Source organism: Etheostoma cragini, chromosome 10 (genome assembly GCF_013103735.1).
Source record: "Etheostoma cragini isolate CJK2018 chromosome 10, CSU_Ecrag_1.0, whole genome shotgun sequence".
NCBI lineage: Eukaryota > Metazoa > Chordata > Actinopteri > Perciformes > Percidae > Etheostoma > Etheostoma cragini.
In genome coordinates this window covers 17,970,199-17,985,324 of record NC_048416.1, presented here as the reverse complement: position 1 = coordinate 17,985,324, position 15,126 = coordinate 17,970,199, and the positions used below count along the sequence as shown (strand labels likewise).

At 39.1% G+C, this 15,126-nt stretch overlaps 1 protein-coding gene across 1 annotated transcript in view; it reads left to right on the top strand.

Moving 5' to 3' along the window:
- The window catches only part of macrod1 (mono-ADP ribosylhydrolase 1), a 96,837-nt gene extending 86,491 nt beyond the window's left edge, over positions 1–10,346 (top strand). Inside the window, exons 7-10 of the mRNA XM_034883383.1 lie at positions 120–160; positions 1,525–1,722; positions 4,926–5,007; positions 9,968–10,346. Of these exons, the coding sequence (XP_034739274.1) occupies positions 120–160; positions 1,525–1,722; positions 4,926–5,007; positions 9,968–9,993 (347 nt within the window). The 3' untranslated portion in view covers positions 9,994–10,346. The remainder of the gene's footprint in view (positions 1–119; positions 161–1,524; positions 1,723–4,925; positions 5,008–9,967) is intronic.
- The last annotated feature ends 4,780 nt before the right edge of the window (positions 10,347–15,126 follow it).

The following is a 15,126-nucleotide window of genomic DNA, read 5'->3' as shown; positions in this document are numbered from 1 at the left end:
ATCATCATTTCCATAGTTTTACTTTAATCCAACAACAAGAACAATGCAGGCTTATTGTTGTTCCCGTATTTATACACTGTACTCACTGGCTGTGTTTTCCATCACATGCTTGTTTCTAGTATCAGTCTTTCTGTTTACCAGAGTCCTGCTGAGCCACCCGGTGCTACTTGTCACATTATCTCTTGCAGCCCAGAGGTGGTTCTCAGATTAGGGCCTTGGATTAAGACCAGCAGATTTAGATAGATTAGGCCGGAGATTGTGTCAGATTGACTGTAATCCCCCTTCACAGTGGCAGGAGAGGGAGTTAAGGATAGTGCCTGAATACTCCCCGGGGTGGCTTTGAGTGTGAGGGCCAGTTGTCGACACTTTACCCTTGTTGCTAGAGAGAGGAAAAGGCCCCAGTCGTGATTGACTCAGCGTGTTATCAGTGTCTTCCTCATCTGTTTGTCGATGTCTTAGGTGGATTGAAGTTAATCTGGATGGCATTACAATTCACTCAAAACACATTTGCTGTTTGAATTAGTAGTATATGATTGTCTACCCTAGTCTGCAAGTGAACGCGTCTGTATAGGTGGACCACATTTATTAATTTTTAAAATGCTTATTCATCAGATGAACAAGACCATTTGCCTTTAATATTCGTAATGCAAAGGCAAACTGCTTTTTTTTTTCATTAAGCAGTAAAATTGTTACATAATGGGCCCGGTTTCAGAGATTACATCACTTGCAGTGTGTTTTTTTATACTGAAACAATGCATTTTTAGTAGCCTGATGTCGTCATAGTCAGATTCTACTCAGAATATGAGTCTGGTATTGCTCCATCTGGCTGCGATTATGAGGCGTGTTTCAAGCAAACCAGGAAAGAAAATGCCGCTGCATTCAATTGGATAGCTCTAAAACCAATCAGCACAACGGAGTATGTTACACATGATGAACTTTTGCCAAATCCCGTAGGCAGGACAGCAAAAACATCTTTCCAATCCCCAAATGCCTTGATCACTGTTCTCTGTTTATCTTTTAAAATGATTGCACTTTTGAAATCTTCTATAACAGAATCTGCACATCTCAATTCTCCAACGGTAGCGGCTTTGTTGTAAACAAATTCAACCCAAACGCTTTTTTGGTGACGTGGTTGATAACGTTACTGTTGATCATCTGTCCATTGTATAAAGCCCGTCCTGACAATTTCATTGGTCCAAACCGCTCTGGTTCCAGCATAATTGCTCCACAACGGATCAAGTACAAACCAAACTTCCCAACCTCAAATTTTGTAGGCGGGGCTAAGTTTGGCAGGCCTCCAGGCTACATTTTAAGTGCTAATTTGCGTAATGTATAGAATAATTAATGTATAATCACACAGTATTTGTTTGTTTGTGGCTAAGCAATTGGGCATTTGAGGAATTTAATGGGAATAATTTTCCAGTTATTAAAGGTCTCAGTCGCTGATTGAATATTGAAGAAGCACTGTAGTCTTTCTTCATCTATGTCCTCGAAACCAACAAGTGTGTTATGTCTGTCTCACAGAACATAAAGAGTGTTAGGATAGTGGAAAAGAAAAACAGCGCAGAAAACAAGCTAAAACAAACACACAGATCTGTCAGTGGAGCTGTTCTTGCAAATTCTGTGTGTATATTTTTTGTTTATGTAGGATATCCACCTGAGCAGGCTGTGCACGAGGCGTTGGCAACTGTGAGGGAGTATCTGGATGAGCATCATGACAAGGTGCCTATGTGTTTGTGTCTGCATGATTGGCAATTTTTCCCTACCATTTCCTCAAGGTATTACTCCTTTCGCAGCTGTTGTGTTTGTTTTCTGGTGGGAGCGAGGAGAAGAGTGAATTGAGAAAAAACACACACACACGCACACTCACAGTGACATTCACACACAAACATACATCTAAACACACACTCCCAAGATCTGGCTCTTATGCTCATGGCCAAGTCTGCGTTTTAATTGGCTCCTTGCGGGACTAAACCCGACGAACACACTCACACACACGCACACTTTCTCTCCGGTGAAACAGCAAGCGAAGAAAAGACAAAATGATGACTGAATAGATGACAAAATAGATGACTGGAGGGGAGGGATAGAGGAGGAGAGGGGGGGCTGATGGGAGATTAGAAGAAAGAGGAAACTTTCCAATCAGTCGTTAACATGCTCTAAACTCTCCTCCTTTACTCTTGAGGTCTCCTCCCCTTTTCAGTCGTTCTTTCTGTCTCTAACCACCGTGCTGTATTACCTCCCAGAGAGGGTGTTGACGATGTTATTGTTAGAACTGGAGTCTCCAGAGTCACTGTAGCAATACCAGTTGACTGATGCCGTCAGCCAAGCTCTACAAACGAACATTAAACATTACACGTCTCACTATGGAAGACAACAGTCTACAACACTTAAACGGCTAAACACAAGACCAGAAAGCCAAATCAGCAAGGCTCTTATTTAAATTCTGCACAGAAATATGTCCACTGGGGAAAAAAAGTTTTACTATAAACGAATCAGATGGTGAGACGGAGTTTATTTGCACACATATAAAGTAAGAATGCTCACCAGAGGAGGTTTATTCTGTCCTGAACCCGCTCCATTTGGAGAGTTGTAATTGTAGAAAATAAAATTGAAAATTACACACACAGTAAGACCAAATGGACTCAAGACACAGGGCAATGCACCAACACTCTGCATCAAGTGTAATAACAAATAACATGAATAATTTATTCGTAAATCAAGAAAGTAAAACCCAAGGCAGCTCATAAGTTTCATAGTTGTTATATTTTACAAATGAAACTAACAAAGTTTCAACAAAACTGATGTACGTCATTTTAGAAAAGGGTCTAGATTCCTTTACTAGATGTTGTGGTGCTTTTGATTATATGCTTCATGAGTAGATGGAAATAAATAAAGCCTTTATCGACAGTATGTCTGTCGTGGGGTTTGCTTCATTTGTCAAGATACTGTATGTGCGGTTGTGTGTGGTACTGTAAGCTTTCAATTTCTTGTATGTAGTACAGGTCAAAAGTTTGAACACACCTTCTCATTCAATGCCTTTAGTGATAATCTACAATGTAAATAGTCATGAAAATAAAGGAAACGCATTGAACAAGAAGGTGTAACCAAACTTTTGGCCTGTACTGTATATATATATTATAAAGTAAGTAGTGTAGGAAAGGCCAATCTGTTTTAAAATATGTGAAGTAATCCCAAGGACTTCTTTTTTTTTTTTTTTTTTTTTTAAAGACAGATGAAAGAAATGCTGACTGAGAGATTTCATTGAGTTACAGAAGCCAATGGAACAGAGGCTGGCACTTTGGCTCCCTGTGATTTTTGTTTATCAGTTTTTTAATCCCCCAACGTCTCCACGACGACATTAACCCAGACAACATAACCATAAACATGTTATGACAGGCCCAATTATCACATTTTAATAAACTATTTAGCTTTAAGTGTTAACATTACATTAAAAGGTTGTTTTTTTCCATTGGCTTTCATGAGAGCATCATTATTGTGTCATGAATATTTTTCTTGACCTCAAGTGAAGTAAAACAATATGTACCTGTCATGAAGTTTGATTTCATTATCAAATGCTTATTTGACGTTGTCATGAATAATATCCATAACCTCAAGAAAAGTGGACCCATTTGGACTTAAAAGTTATAAGACCAGTTTGACGACAGTAAATGCAGTGCTGAGATGATTAATGAGTTTTGGACATAATTAGCTGCCGTTAGGTCCTAATATGTCATAATAATGACGGTGTCTTATGCACACCCCTTCAGATAAAGTGTTACCCCATGTTAAATCTCTCCTAGCAAGCATTTGTTTTAATTTAAATGAGGGAGGCTGAAAAATGACGCAAGTGGAGGCATTGCAGCGTGGAGGTTAGGGATTTTGATCCTTAGCCCAGGGGATGTAGTTACTTACCACACATTTCAATATCTTCCCTTTTAGCCTCCATTCAAATCGTGGCGAGGACAGGATGGTAATTCTGCAACAAGCATTGGGCTGAAACACACAAGCTGCAGGCTAGCAGGCTGCTGAAATAGCTGCCTTTTGAAAGCAATGACTGTTAAACTCCAAAACCAAGCAGAAAGTGAACAGCAGGGCTATAAATTGCTCTGCCTAACCCCAAAATGGAAAAATCCAAACCTTTGTAGAGACATTAGGGAGGTAATAATGTTTGTCGGAGGGTGAGACATAAGAGATCACAGTGGAGATAATATCACTGGAATCATCTCTTTACTGCAGCTACAGTAACTTTAATCATCAGGCCACATATAATGCTGTGTACTGTACTGTATGTCCAGCTATACAGTATATAATGTACATGTTATAGACTGCAGTGATCCGAAGAACACAAGATCACAGAGCATAGTGTAAAGATTGTTTATCGAGAGAAAATAGTTGCACTCAGTTGACCAGTGGCTTAATATTATTTGAAAGCTATTATCTTTATGGCTGTGTGTGCGCGTGCACAACTCAAAGTTACTTATCTCTCCCGTATACACACATCCATCCATACACACAAACACTTTTACAACAGTACTTATATACAAAGGAGCTTGTACTCTCTCTCCCTCTCCTCCCCACCACCCCATTCACTATCTCTCTCTCTCACACAAACACACACACACACAGTATATCAGCACTCTGTCCCCAGCTCGCAGTGTCTTAAGTGCTATGCTGTGGCATGGCCATAATAGGAAGCTAATAGGAGAGTAATGGACTGATGCATTAGCTACATTCTCCTGATATCGCCTTTGCACAATGTCACATACTGTTACATTGTTTCCCCCTGCTGTGGATGAATTAACAGTTTTTGCAAATGCTTGAAATAAAGGTCATTTGTGTGTGTGTGTGTGTGTGTGTGTGTGTGTGTGTGTGTGTGTGTGTGCGTGCGTGCGTGCGTGCGTGCGTGCGTGCGTGCGTGTCAGCTGGACAGAGTTATCTTCTGTGTGTTCTTGCCGACGGATAAGGAGCTGTATCTGCAGACCCTCCCACTCTATTTCCCTGCCGGTGAGTTTCACACGCACACACACTAACTTGAGGACATTCAGTGCACTCATCACATACAGTCCAGTATGTATATTGTGCTTATTGGCATGGCCTTTTCCATAACTGAGAAACTGCCTTGTTATTTCACTTGTGAACTTATTAATTAATTGATTGATTGATTTATAATTTATAATCAAATCTATTTGAACACAATTGCCATTGCCAGCGGTTTTGCGGCTTGCCTGAGGTGGAAAATTGGGTTTATTGATAAAAGCAAAACGTGAAAGAGTGCAATGGAAACAGACTGAATAATGACATCCATGAAGCATGTGACTTAATCTTCCACTGAACAGATGAAAATTGGCGGCAGACAAAAAGATGAGATCTGTGTGGTGCTCTTTTAATTACGTCATCACGTTCCACCTCTTCTTCTTCTGCAGTGAGACCTAGTCTCGTATTGCCAGACCTACCTCCACAGAGCTGTGGATGAAAGGTCTGGCCACACCACACATACTGTACATTCTTGGATAGGAGAAAAAAAATGGTCTGGATTTGTAAACCTTTACAATCATTTGCTGAATGAACCAAACAGGCCTGCCTTGTTGCAGTATCCCAATTTTCTTAAAAGCTTGCCATTTTCAGTGTGTAGCTTGTTGGCTCAAAGTTTGTTGTTGTTTCCCAAAGTGAGGGGATTTTGAGAACGGCAACACAGAGCAGCAGTGCGAGACAGGCCACCACCTCTTTGCATTATAGTAGTAATAGTGAATGCACACATAAACTTGAATTTTCTTCTGCTGATTTTCTGAAATTTGGTTCAAATTTGCGCTACATTTGGATGGACACCTGGCTACTGTACCCAGCTGTCGTTCTGATCTCACGCTCAGAAAGTAAGAAAATTAGAATGTGAAATACAGTGTTGGCAGGATGACTTTTATACACTTTTTAGCCGATCATATGTGTTTTGCACTCATTTCTGTGTCCACCTTTTTAGCTGACCAATGACAGCAGCTAATTGTTCAGGTAACCTGCATGGTGTGTCAACATGTCATTTCTTTTTTCAAAAGGAATCTGTTTTTAGATGACTAGTGTAAACCCCTGTGTGAAAAAGTAAGGGCTGCATTCAGAGAGGAAACCCTGACATTTCCTCTAACCAGCACTTCATATTTTGTGTGTAAATTGCCAATTGTCGCACCTCAATTACATGAAAATGGCTTTTTTGCATTGGGCACTGCTGGCCTCAAGCTTGCTCGTTTACAAACCGTTGCCGAGGAAGAATATATTCAAATCTTTTTCCTCTGAAGGTGTAAAGGGTTTGGTTTAAACAAAAACATACCAATCACGTTTTAAGCCTCCAAGGTTCCTCCTTCCATCTGCAAGTCCTGTCTCTCCGGCTTTTTAAAATGGACTAATCAAAGGTCTTGTGCCATCATTTCAGATTGATCTGTATGGTTGAATAAAGTTTAGTAAATACGTATATTTTATGTTGGCTCGAGCTGTGACATGATGACTTTACTCATTTGTTTTGATTACACCCGTGATTGATAGTGTTATAATGCCAAGCAGTCTGGGCTCCTAAACATGATCAGTCATTCACTCAATTATTCAAATTAAGCATTGGTATTACAACTGCAGCCTTAACCTCTAATGTCCTGCTTTACCACTCCTATAAATCAAACTTACCTCTCACTTCCAAAACATTTTCAGAGAGAGGTCTCAACTATCTCGTGCTTCCTGCTTTTTATAAATTGTTTTGCTTTTCTTGACACGCAGCTGCTGCCAAAGCCAAACTCAAGACCAAAAAAAGAATCAGAAAGTTACACATTTTCACCTCTAGAAATGTTGTACGGCTGCTCTGTCCCACATTTGGTAACAATCCTACATTTACTTGAATTAATCAGATTGAGCGGAGTCACTCTAAGTCTCATGCTCTCGATACACAGTAAGATGGCAATGTAAACAACTGTGGACCTGAATGAACAACCTGCCTCTGTCAGTGCTTTTAGACCGCACAAAGCAATTAGCATAATCAGGCTTAATTTATTTAATTAATATATACTTTAATTTTCTAGAGTACTGTGACAGAAAATAGCAGCCATACATGAACTGAAATAAGAAAAGGGAAACACTATTTACCTAACTATTTTAAACATTCAACAAAGTCTTGGCAGACATTGAAACTATGCAAGACTATTGAATTTAATTAATAAGTAAAAGGAGGATTCTTGGTCTTAGTGATGTTTTCGAACGTGTTTGCTAAAAAAGCATCAGGTATAAAAAACGAGCACCCTTAGATACATAAAACAAAATGAAAACATACCATAAACTGAGGATTCAAAATGTTTCACATGTGACCTGACAGACAAGGAGTCAAACAAGTGTAGAAGACAAAAGGGGCACAGCCTATTAAAAATTAGAGCAGAATCCAATCAACACTGTGGCCGTATTGGCCCAAATAAGCTTTAAAGTCAGACATAGGCTAAGAGTCTTAATTTTTTAAAATCTTTTTAGCAGACGCATCTTACGAGAAATGGCAATATGAGGAATGATTTCTTTCTCATTTCAATGTGGGTTTCAGAGAAGATCAAATGCTAAAAATAATGGGATCTCAAACTGTGATAAGCAATGTATACAAAATCCTAAACATGTAATTGTTTACTAAGTTTTTTACTAGTTTTCCCTTTTTAATTTTGTGGATACAAATGTAATAATGATCAAGCAGAAGCAGCAACCTCACACTAATAGGAAAATAAAATTGTGAATATGAGCTTAAACGATAAGGCTAGTGATATTCTTTATTTTCTTATTGCCAATAAATCCTATGAAAATGCCAGACCTCAAATTCAAAATGAATTCATCCTAGTATTTCCTGCGTAGCCAAAAAGTATTAAAAACACATCATGTGCTACAATGTTGCACTGGATTACATACAGTACTACATTTGAGTCAATACATCACACACTATCTTGCTGGCCGTAACACTCACTGGGGCAGTGAAGGGGGTTGACAGATGTTTGTGGAGAAAAAAATTACCATATTTTTGACTGGGGAATGTTTTTTACATTATCATCTGTGTGTCTATATATAAATTGCCTTAGAATAAGTTTCATAAAGTGTGTTGGTAATAGGTAAATTGTGAGAGAGGGTGCTGTTCCACATATTTATTTATGGCATTAAAAGAACACATTATGAACATGAAACACATTTGGTACATGTATCTTTCAGGACCTTTGCCTCGCTCAGAAGTCATCTGCAGAGAGGACAACAGCAATCTTATGATTTAGCTTATAACCCATTTCAAAAATAAACTTGTAACATAACTAAGATGATGATAAAATACATTGCATACCAATTTCAGCAATATGTTAATAAGAGAAGAACCCAGAAAAGAACATGAAATAAAATGCAAACACCAACCTGAATATTTTGGGGGATTGCTGTTCAATAACATATTCTATGACAATTTTAATATCATCTCAACAGCTAAGTTTCAATCCACTTGTTATTCAATTATCTGGAGTTCCGTAAAACAACTCATGCAAATAAAGCTGGTGAAAGTGTGTTTCCATCCAACGGCTTTAAAGCGAATAAAAACCTGTGCGTAATGATGTCACTTTCTGTTTTGAGATCAAATTGAAATATCGAATTGATTTGAGACATTTTAAGGTGTTTCCATTCATTTTTGCACAACATTCAAGCAACAACAAAGTTTTGCTAGATAAAAGGGGTTGTGCCATCTACCAACAAATGATCAATATTTCGGATGACCAAGACAACATTTGACCTGTTGTGTAATTTTATTGACCCGTCCCTTTCCCCAGATGTCGCAAGCTATCGCCAGATAAATAATGGCATTTCTTAGATTTTTCTGAACGTAGTAGTAGTCTTTATATTTTGCTCGTAAATTAAATTCAAAATGTCTCTTGTCTCCTCGTTCGTCCACTTACATCTGTCTTTGTTGACATCCACCATGTGTTCAAACAAAGCACTAAAACTTCTTTTTTGTTTTGTGGCGGGTTGCAACCATAAAATGACCTTAAACTTAATCGCAATTCATTATTTATTCGGCAAATAACGTTTCCATTTGTTGCACAAGCCGTTTACCTATCAGGATAAAAATCTGATGATACCGAACATAATTCCTTTTAGTTAGTATTCATGAGATTCAATAGAATTTTACTGTTTCCATAAGGCATTTTTCATTCAATTTCACTTGATTTGGATAGAAACGTGTGGATGGAAACATGGCTACTGTTGTGTTCACAGCTTCTCCCCCCGGCTGACCGCTGCTTAGCTTGAATTTTGTGTTCCGATTGTAAAGTTGAGTTCTCTCATATATAAGAATTGAACCATTAATTCATCCAGCTTTAGAGTTAGATGGCCTGTTTTTATCCTATACTTCTGTGATGAGGAGGAAACTCGTAGATTCTACTCAACATGCCACTGTTTCAAACTGTGACACTGCATCAACTCTTCCCTTGAAGCATGAAATCAGCACTTTCATATCTTCACACTGGGTCAATTGACTAAGGAGGTTATTTTCCAAAAATGTAGGTGTGTGTCTCTTTAAATAAATATGTCTGCACTAGCTGTTGGTGTCTTTCTCCTCTAATGGATGTACAGCAGATTTTGTAGCAGCAGTGAGCAAGCAGTAGCGGTGCTTGGCTGGTAGATGGACCGGAACTGTCTGTCTCTGTGATAGAGCTGCTGCAGGCAGGCCTCCAAGTCTCCACTATAAACCTTATGTGTCTCCAACACCTGACGCTACCCACACTGGCTGTCTGTTTGATGTGTATGTGCGTGTGTTTGCATGTTTTCAGTGTGTCTTAAGCCATGTTGGACTGAGAGTGACTAATCCGCTCTAACAGATCCCTCTGAAGCAACCAGACGCTCCAGAAGCCCAAATGCTATTAATCGCTGCATGACCAAGGTAAAGTGCTCTCTTCCCCTGTTTTACAAGTTGATTTTTTTTTGTCTCCCACAGAGGCTACAATCAAGAGTAAACTCTGAGTGTTGATTTGTCAGATTTGGTTGCTGTGGATACACACCGCTACGCTTAGCATCCAGATTCCTTTTCCTCGTTGTCGTCACAGATCAAAACCTTCTTCAGCAGGACGATAACGCCTAAATAGGTCATTGCTTTTTTGAAGTGCACACTGGCTCATCTACGGATGTTAATTAGTTCATTCTTCTTCCTTCTTGTGAAAAATGGACCTTAAGCTGCTCTCTAACTTGACCTTTGTTTTCTGTATTGAGTGGCGCATCAAGCTAAGAGTTATGTGTTCTGTGCTATTAGAAAATTGGTATTCCAGTAAGTGTGTGTGAGACAACGATAAAAGCTTATTAAAACAAATCACACAGGCTCCTGGTGTGTATGAATTGATTATTTATCGGGATGCAATATGAGCTGGGGTGTCACAAGGGAACACTTTGAAAATGTCCTCTTTTTTTTCCCGCTTCTAAATGTGGAGGAAAAAAAGAACCTTGCTTATCTGTTTGCAGTGGTGGAAAGTAAGTAGATTTATTCAAATACTGTACTGAAGTTTACTTGAGTATTGTATTTCTATTTTATATCACTTACTATACTTACTACATTTCAGAGGGAAATATTGTTTAAATTTGACCCCTATTGGTACTAGTTATTTTAAAGATTATACACAAAATATATCTGCGTCAATTACTCAGCAATATATAAAGTTCATGTATAAATTGGAAGTATAGTAGCATCAGTCATGGTTGATTTCAATATTAAATTTATAGAGTGCGTAGAGTTTTTCCAGTACTAATATATAGTAAACATGCTAGTGGCGATGAATGGGCCCTGCACCTTGCCACACGTTAGGGGTACCGACTGGTCGCTGGTTGACTGTGGCTCTGCATTTCTGTAACTGTCGGACACTGCGCACACAAGTTAGACCTTATTTCCTGAATGGAGTCTTACAATATCGATCAAATATTGATTCTATCTTCTTTAAATAAATAATACTTCTGTGTTTTTGCTTAAAGGGGCAGTGTGTTTAAGGCTGATCTATTGGCAGAACTATAATACAATATTGATAACTATGTGTCCATTAGTTTATAATCGGATAAAACCAAGAATTGTGTTTTTGTTAGCTGAGAATGAGCCCTTCATTTCAGGAATGTGTCCTCTTCCACGGAGTCCACCCTGTTGCGTTGCCATGTTTCTACAGTAGCCTAGAACAGTCAAACCAAACACTGGCTCTAGAGAGGGCCTTTCCCATTTTTAAGTTACCTGACGGCCAATGTAGGTTCTTCTTCACGCTGGGAAAAGGAGGGGTGAGGTATTCAATTGGTGGCTACCCCTGAGGGTGTCACCCATTGAACACTGGTCTTTTAAATAAAGTAAATTTTAAATTAAGTATGTTTATATTGTAGTGTAACTAATCGAGTAAATGATTTAAATACCCTGCCAACAATATCATTTTACAATTTTTCCCCTTAACAGCTTCCCTTTTTTTTGGACGACTGCAGCACCTGTTCATTTTGACAACAATCATCAACCCTCCCTCCTTCCTTCTGTTTATTTCCTTTATATCTCTATGCCGTCTAAATCCCATCCACCCTGTCTGCCTCTCAAAACTCACCATATGTGTATTTATGCAAACGCCATCATGCTTCTTCCTACAGCACATCTGTATGGGGTTTTAATTGTTTGTTGCTGGATGTAGCCATCACGTGTCGGCGGGACGCAGACGGTGATTTGTGTGAAGCGAATTGAGTGTTTAGTAAGCCACCGTCCCGCCCCACGACTTTCATCTGCCAACAACCATCTTTATTGATTCCAAACAATCTGCCGTGATGGAGCAGACGCACGCGGAGGAGGGTGTGTAGTTTTGAGGCAACGGAAGGAGAGGGGTTGTCAGGGGGAAAATAAACTACAAAGAATATCAACAGGAAATTGGGAGAAAGCCTAATTTTTCTATAAAAGCTTCATCTGTCACAAAGGTGATTGTCTTTACCTCGCAGCTCTTTGATTCCCTCTCTGCCAGAGCCTCCGTCTCCTCTTCCTCCTCCTCGTGTCTTTCTCACTGTTTGGTGAAAAAAAAATAACAGATGGAAGAGGGAGGGATAAAGAGACAGAGAGAGGAAGGATGTAGGAGTTCAAACTGAGAGAGGGGGAGGAAAAAAGTGGGAGATGAGAGGATGCAGAGCCGGCAGGAGGATGGAGAGATTGAGGGAAAAAGAGATGGAGAGCCTGATGAACTCATGTAAAGGCGCTCTGGATTTTTTAATAAGCAGCAGACTGTGAAGCTACTCGACGACCAGTCACTCTGAGTAATGAAAGAGAGGGAGAGAAAGAGACAGAGGATGAAAAGACAACGAGACTCATTATCCTCCGACCAATTTTCATCACTGTCCCGCCAGTAATCTCTCTCTCTCTTTCTCTCCCACTCTCTTTCTTTCTCTGTGGGACTCAAACAGTCCACAGATCTGTTTGAGATGACAGATGAAGAACAATTACGTTAACTGTTTCGTTAACTTGAAGGCTGATTCCCTGCCATCATCCTGAACATACACTGATAATCGTGTTGGCCATGAAAATTATTCGCTGCAAACACCCTGCCATTGCACCTGTGTGTGTGTGTGTGTGTGTGTGTGTGTGTGTGTGCCTGTGTCTGTGTCTGTGTCTGTGTCTGTGTGTTTTGATACCTTTAATAGTTAAAGACTGTGTAAAAGAAGGCTGTGCAAGTGTGTGTGTTGAAATGTGTCCACTGCTTGTTTGGAATTTACACTTAACGTCATTTGTTTCCGTTCTTCTTGAGTTTCTTCCAGCAGGGAGAAGGAGAACACAAAACTTCAAATTGTTACACTATATTTTGGATTATTGCTTTTGCATTGTGTCATTTTAAGTGGCTCTCATTTTAAACCTTTATTTCTCTGCTGTGGCACTATATGGTTGAGGCTTTTGTAATCTAGCTGAATTGTTTTAATTGCAGCTATTTGGCTGAATGTGGTTTTCATCATGCTGTGTCTCAACTGTTCATTGTGTAGTTGTTGCAGGCCTAGGAATTTAATTGGCAGTGTGATAAGCTATTTCAGTTATGTACGCATCATAACGTCACTTTCAGAAGGTGTCACAAAACTTAATCTGTGTGTGTGTGTGTAATAAAATAATAATTAAAAAAAAAAATATATATATATATATATATATATATATATATATATATATATACACATGGTCCTACCTGTTAACACTGATTTTGACCATTTGGGGTGGAAACATTGGCACATCATAAACACTTTATGTTGGAATAAAACTATGGGCATTGTATTGGAACAGTGTTCTTTACAGGGTCACTTTGCAATTTATGTAGCTAACGTTACCATCACCAGCTTCACAGTTATGATATGTTGGACAGTAAGATTATTCCCACTTTCTTACAAACTGGCATGGAACTATAATTTATACTGACTGTACAGTGTGTAGACAAGATGTATAAAAGGTCCGGAAATAGTAGTAGGCCTACCGACAATCTCCCCCCTGCTGAAATTGTTTCCCCGCTTCTGTTCAGCGGGTGTAGTCTACAGACAGTGTACAGACGACCGTGAGGTCGCAGTCTTTGACTTCTGACGTTAAACTCAGAAAAGGTGTCTTTCAGTCGCTGTCTTTTTAGCGGCCGTTGTTGTGACGTTAAAAATATAAAAGGTGACCGTCAGCCGCGTACACAGTTCCGCGAAAGCATACGTTTTTATAACCGTGAACATAGCAGTATCTTGAAATTCCACTGTAATGTCTTGCAATGCGAGATTAGCATCAAGCTAACATTGGCATTGTGTTACTTTGGGTTTATTGTTCTCAACAACTGGCAACTCCCGTGAACTTAGGAGGAGGGGCCAGGGAGATGACTCTTTCAGTATTTGGAATTTGGAATTCAGTAACCATTTTAAATGCTAGTGTTACATAATTGGACCTTTTTAAGCGCCTTGTAGCCTACACTAATAGTGAACCACACAGGTAATTTTAAATGTTTGGGCTGATCAGACTTCAGCTGTGGCCGTAACTTACTTTCTGCTAACAATCCTACAATGCATTGTGTGGTATTTTACGGGTGCAAAAGGACAGTTGAGTTGTCTGAATTTACAGCCATCTGTTATGATGCAAAAAAAAAAAACCCTCAGCTTCCTAAATGTAGTTCTAATTTGGAGAAATCAGGACACTATTACAGTAGATTAAGCTAATATAAAAGAAGATTGTTTTTGGCTGTATTTGGTTTTGGAATAACTGTTTTTAAACAGCAAATTTAAAATATTTAAATCATGTGACTATAAGGCTGGCAGTGGAGATAACCATCCTGGAATGATACATAATTACACTCCCAATTCAAAATAATGGGTGGTTTTCCTGTTCTTCCCATTTGGCAGGCATTGCGTGAATACAGCAATATAACAGAAGTCATTTACATTCAAGAAACGTTCGCTGTTATCTAAATGTCCAGGAACAAACATTTCTGGACTGAAATGTTGACCTTCATGCATGAATATAACATATACTGAACATATAAACAAAAAATCAACCAGTAGCATGGAAACAACAACATCTGTCAACGTTCGTCCTCTGGTCCTTCAGTTAATTTGTGTGAATGCCTGTTGCAGACATTTCTCTGCCTCCAAGCCTCTGAATCTGCAGTTGTGGGATTCTATCTCCCTGAAGGGCCTCACAACCCTGCGGGCTGCTGGCAGGCAGAAGGTTATGGCTCCTGCTGTTGAGATTCAGATTGTCACACATTCAAGTTGAACTAAGAGCTTTGAATAAACAGCTTTATAAAAGTGACAAGATGAGGTATTATTCCAGCTGGATTTCTGTTAATTAAAAGTGTACTAAACCACAAAATGAATTGTAGTTAAGGGCACTGTTAATCACAATTACTTAATCACACTTCATAAACACTGTTGCAAAGGTGGCTCATATTAGACAAAATGACAGTGACAATCATCATAGTCTAATGGAAGTTTTTCAGGAAGCATGAGAAAACGAACAATACTCCAGAGATTAACATTTATATGGTAAGAAAAAGCATGGCAGCATATGAAAGACATTTTTCTGTAATCACTTTCAGAACTTCTTGTCCATGTTGGCTTAAAATGTGAGGCTCAAAGTTCCTTATTAATCTTAAAACTAGC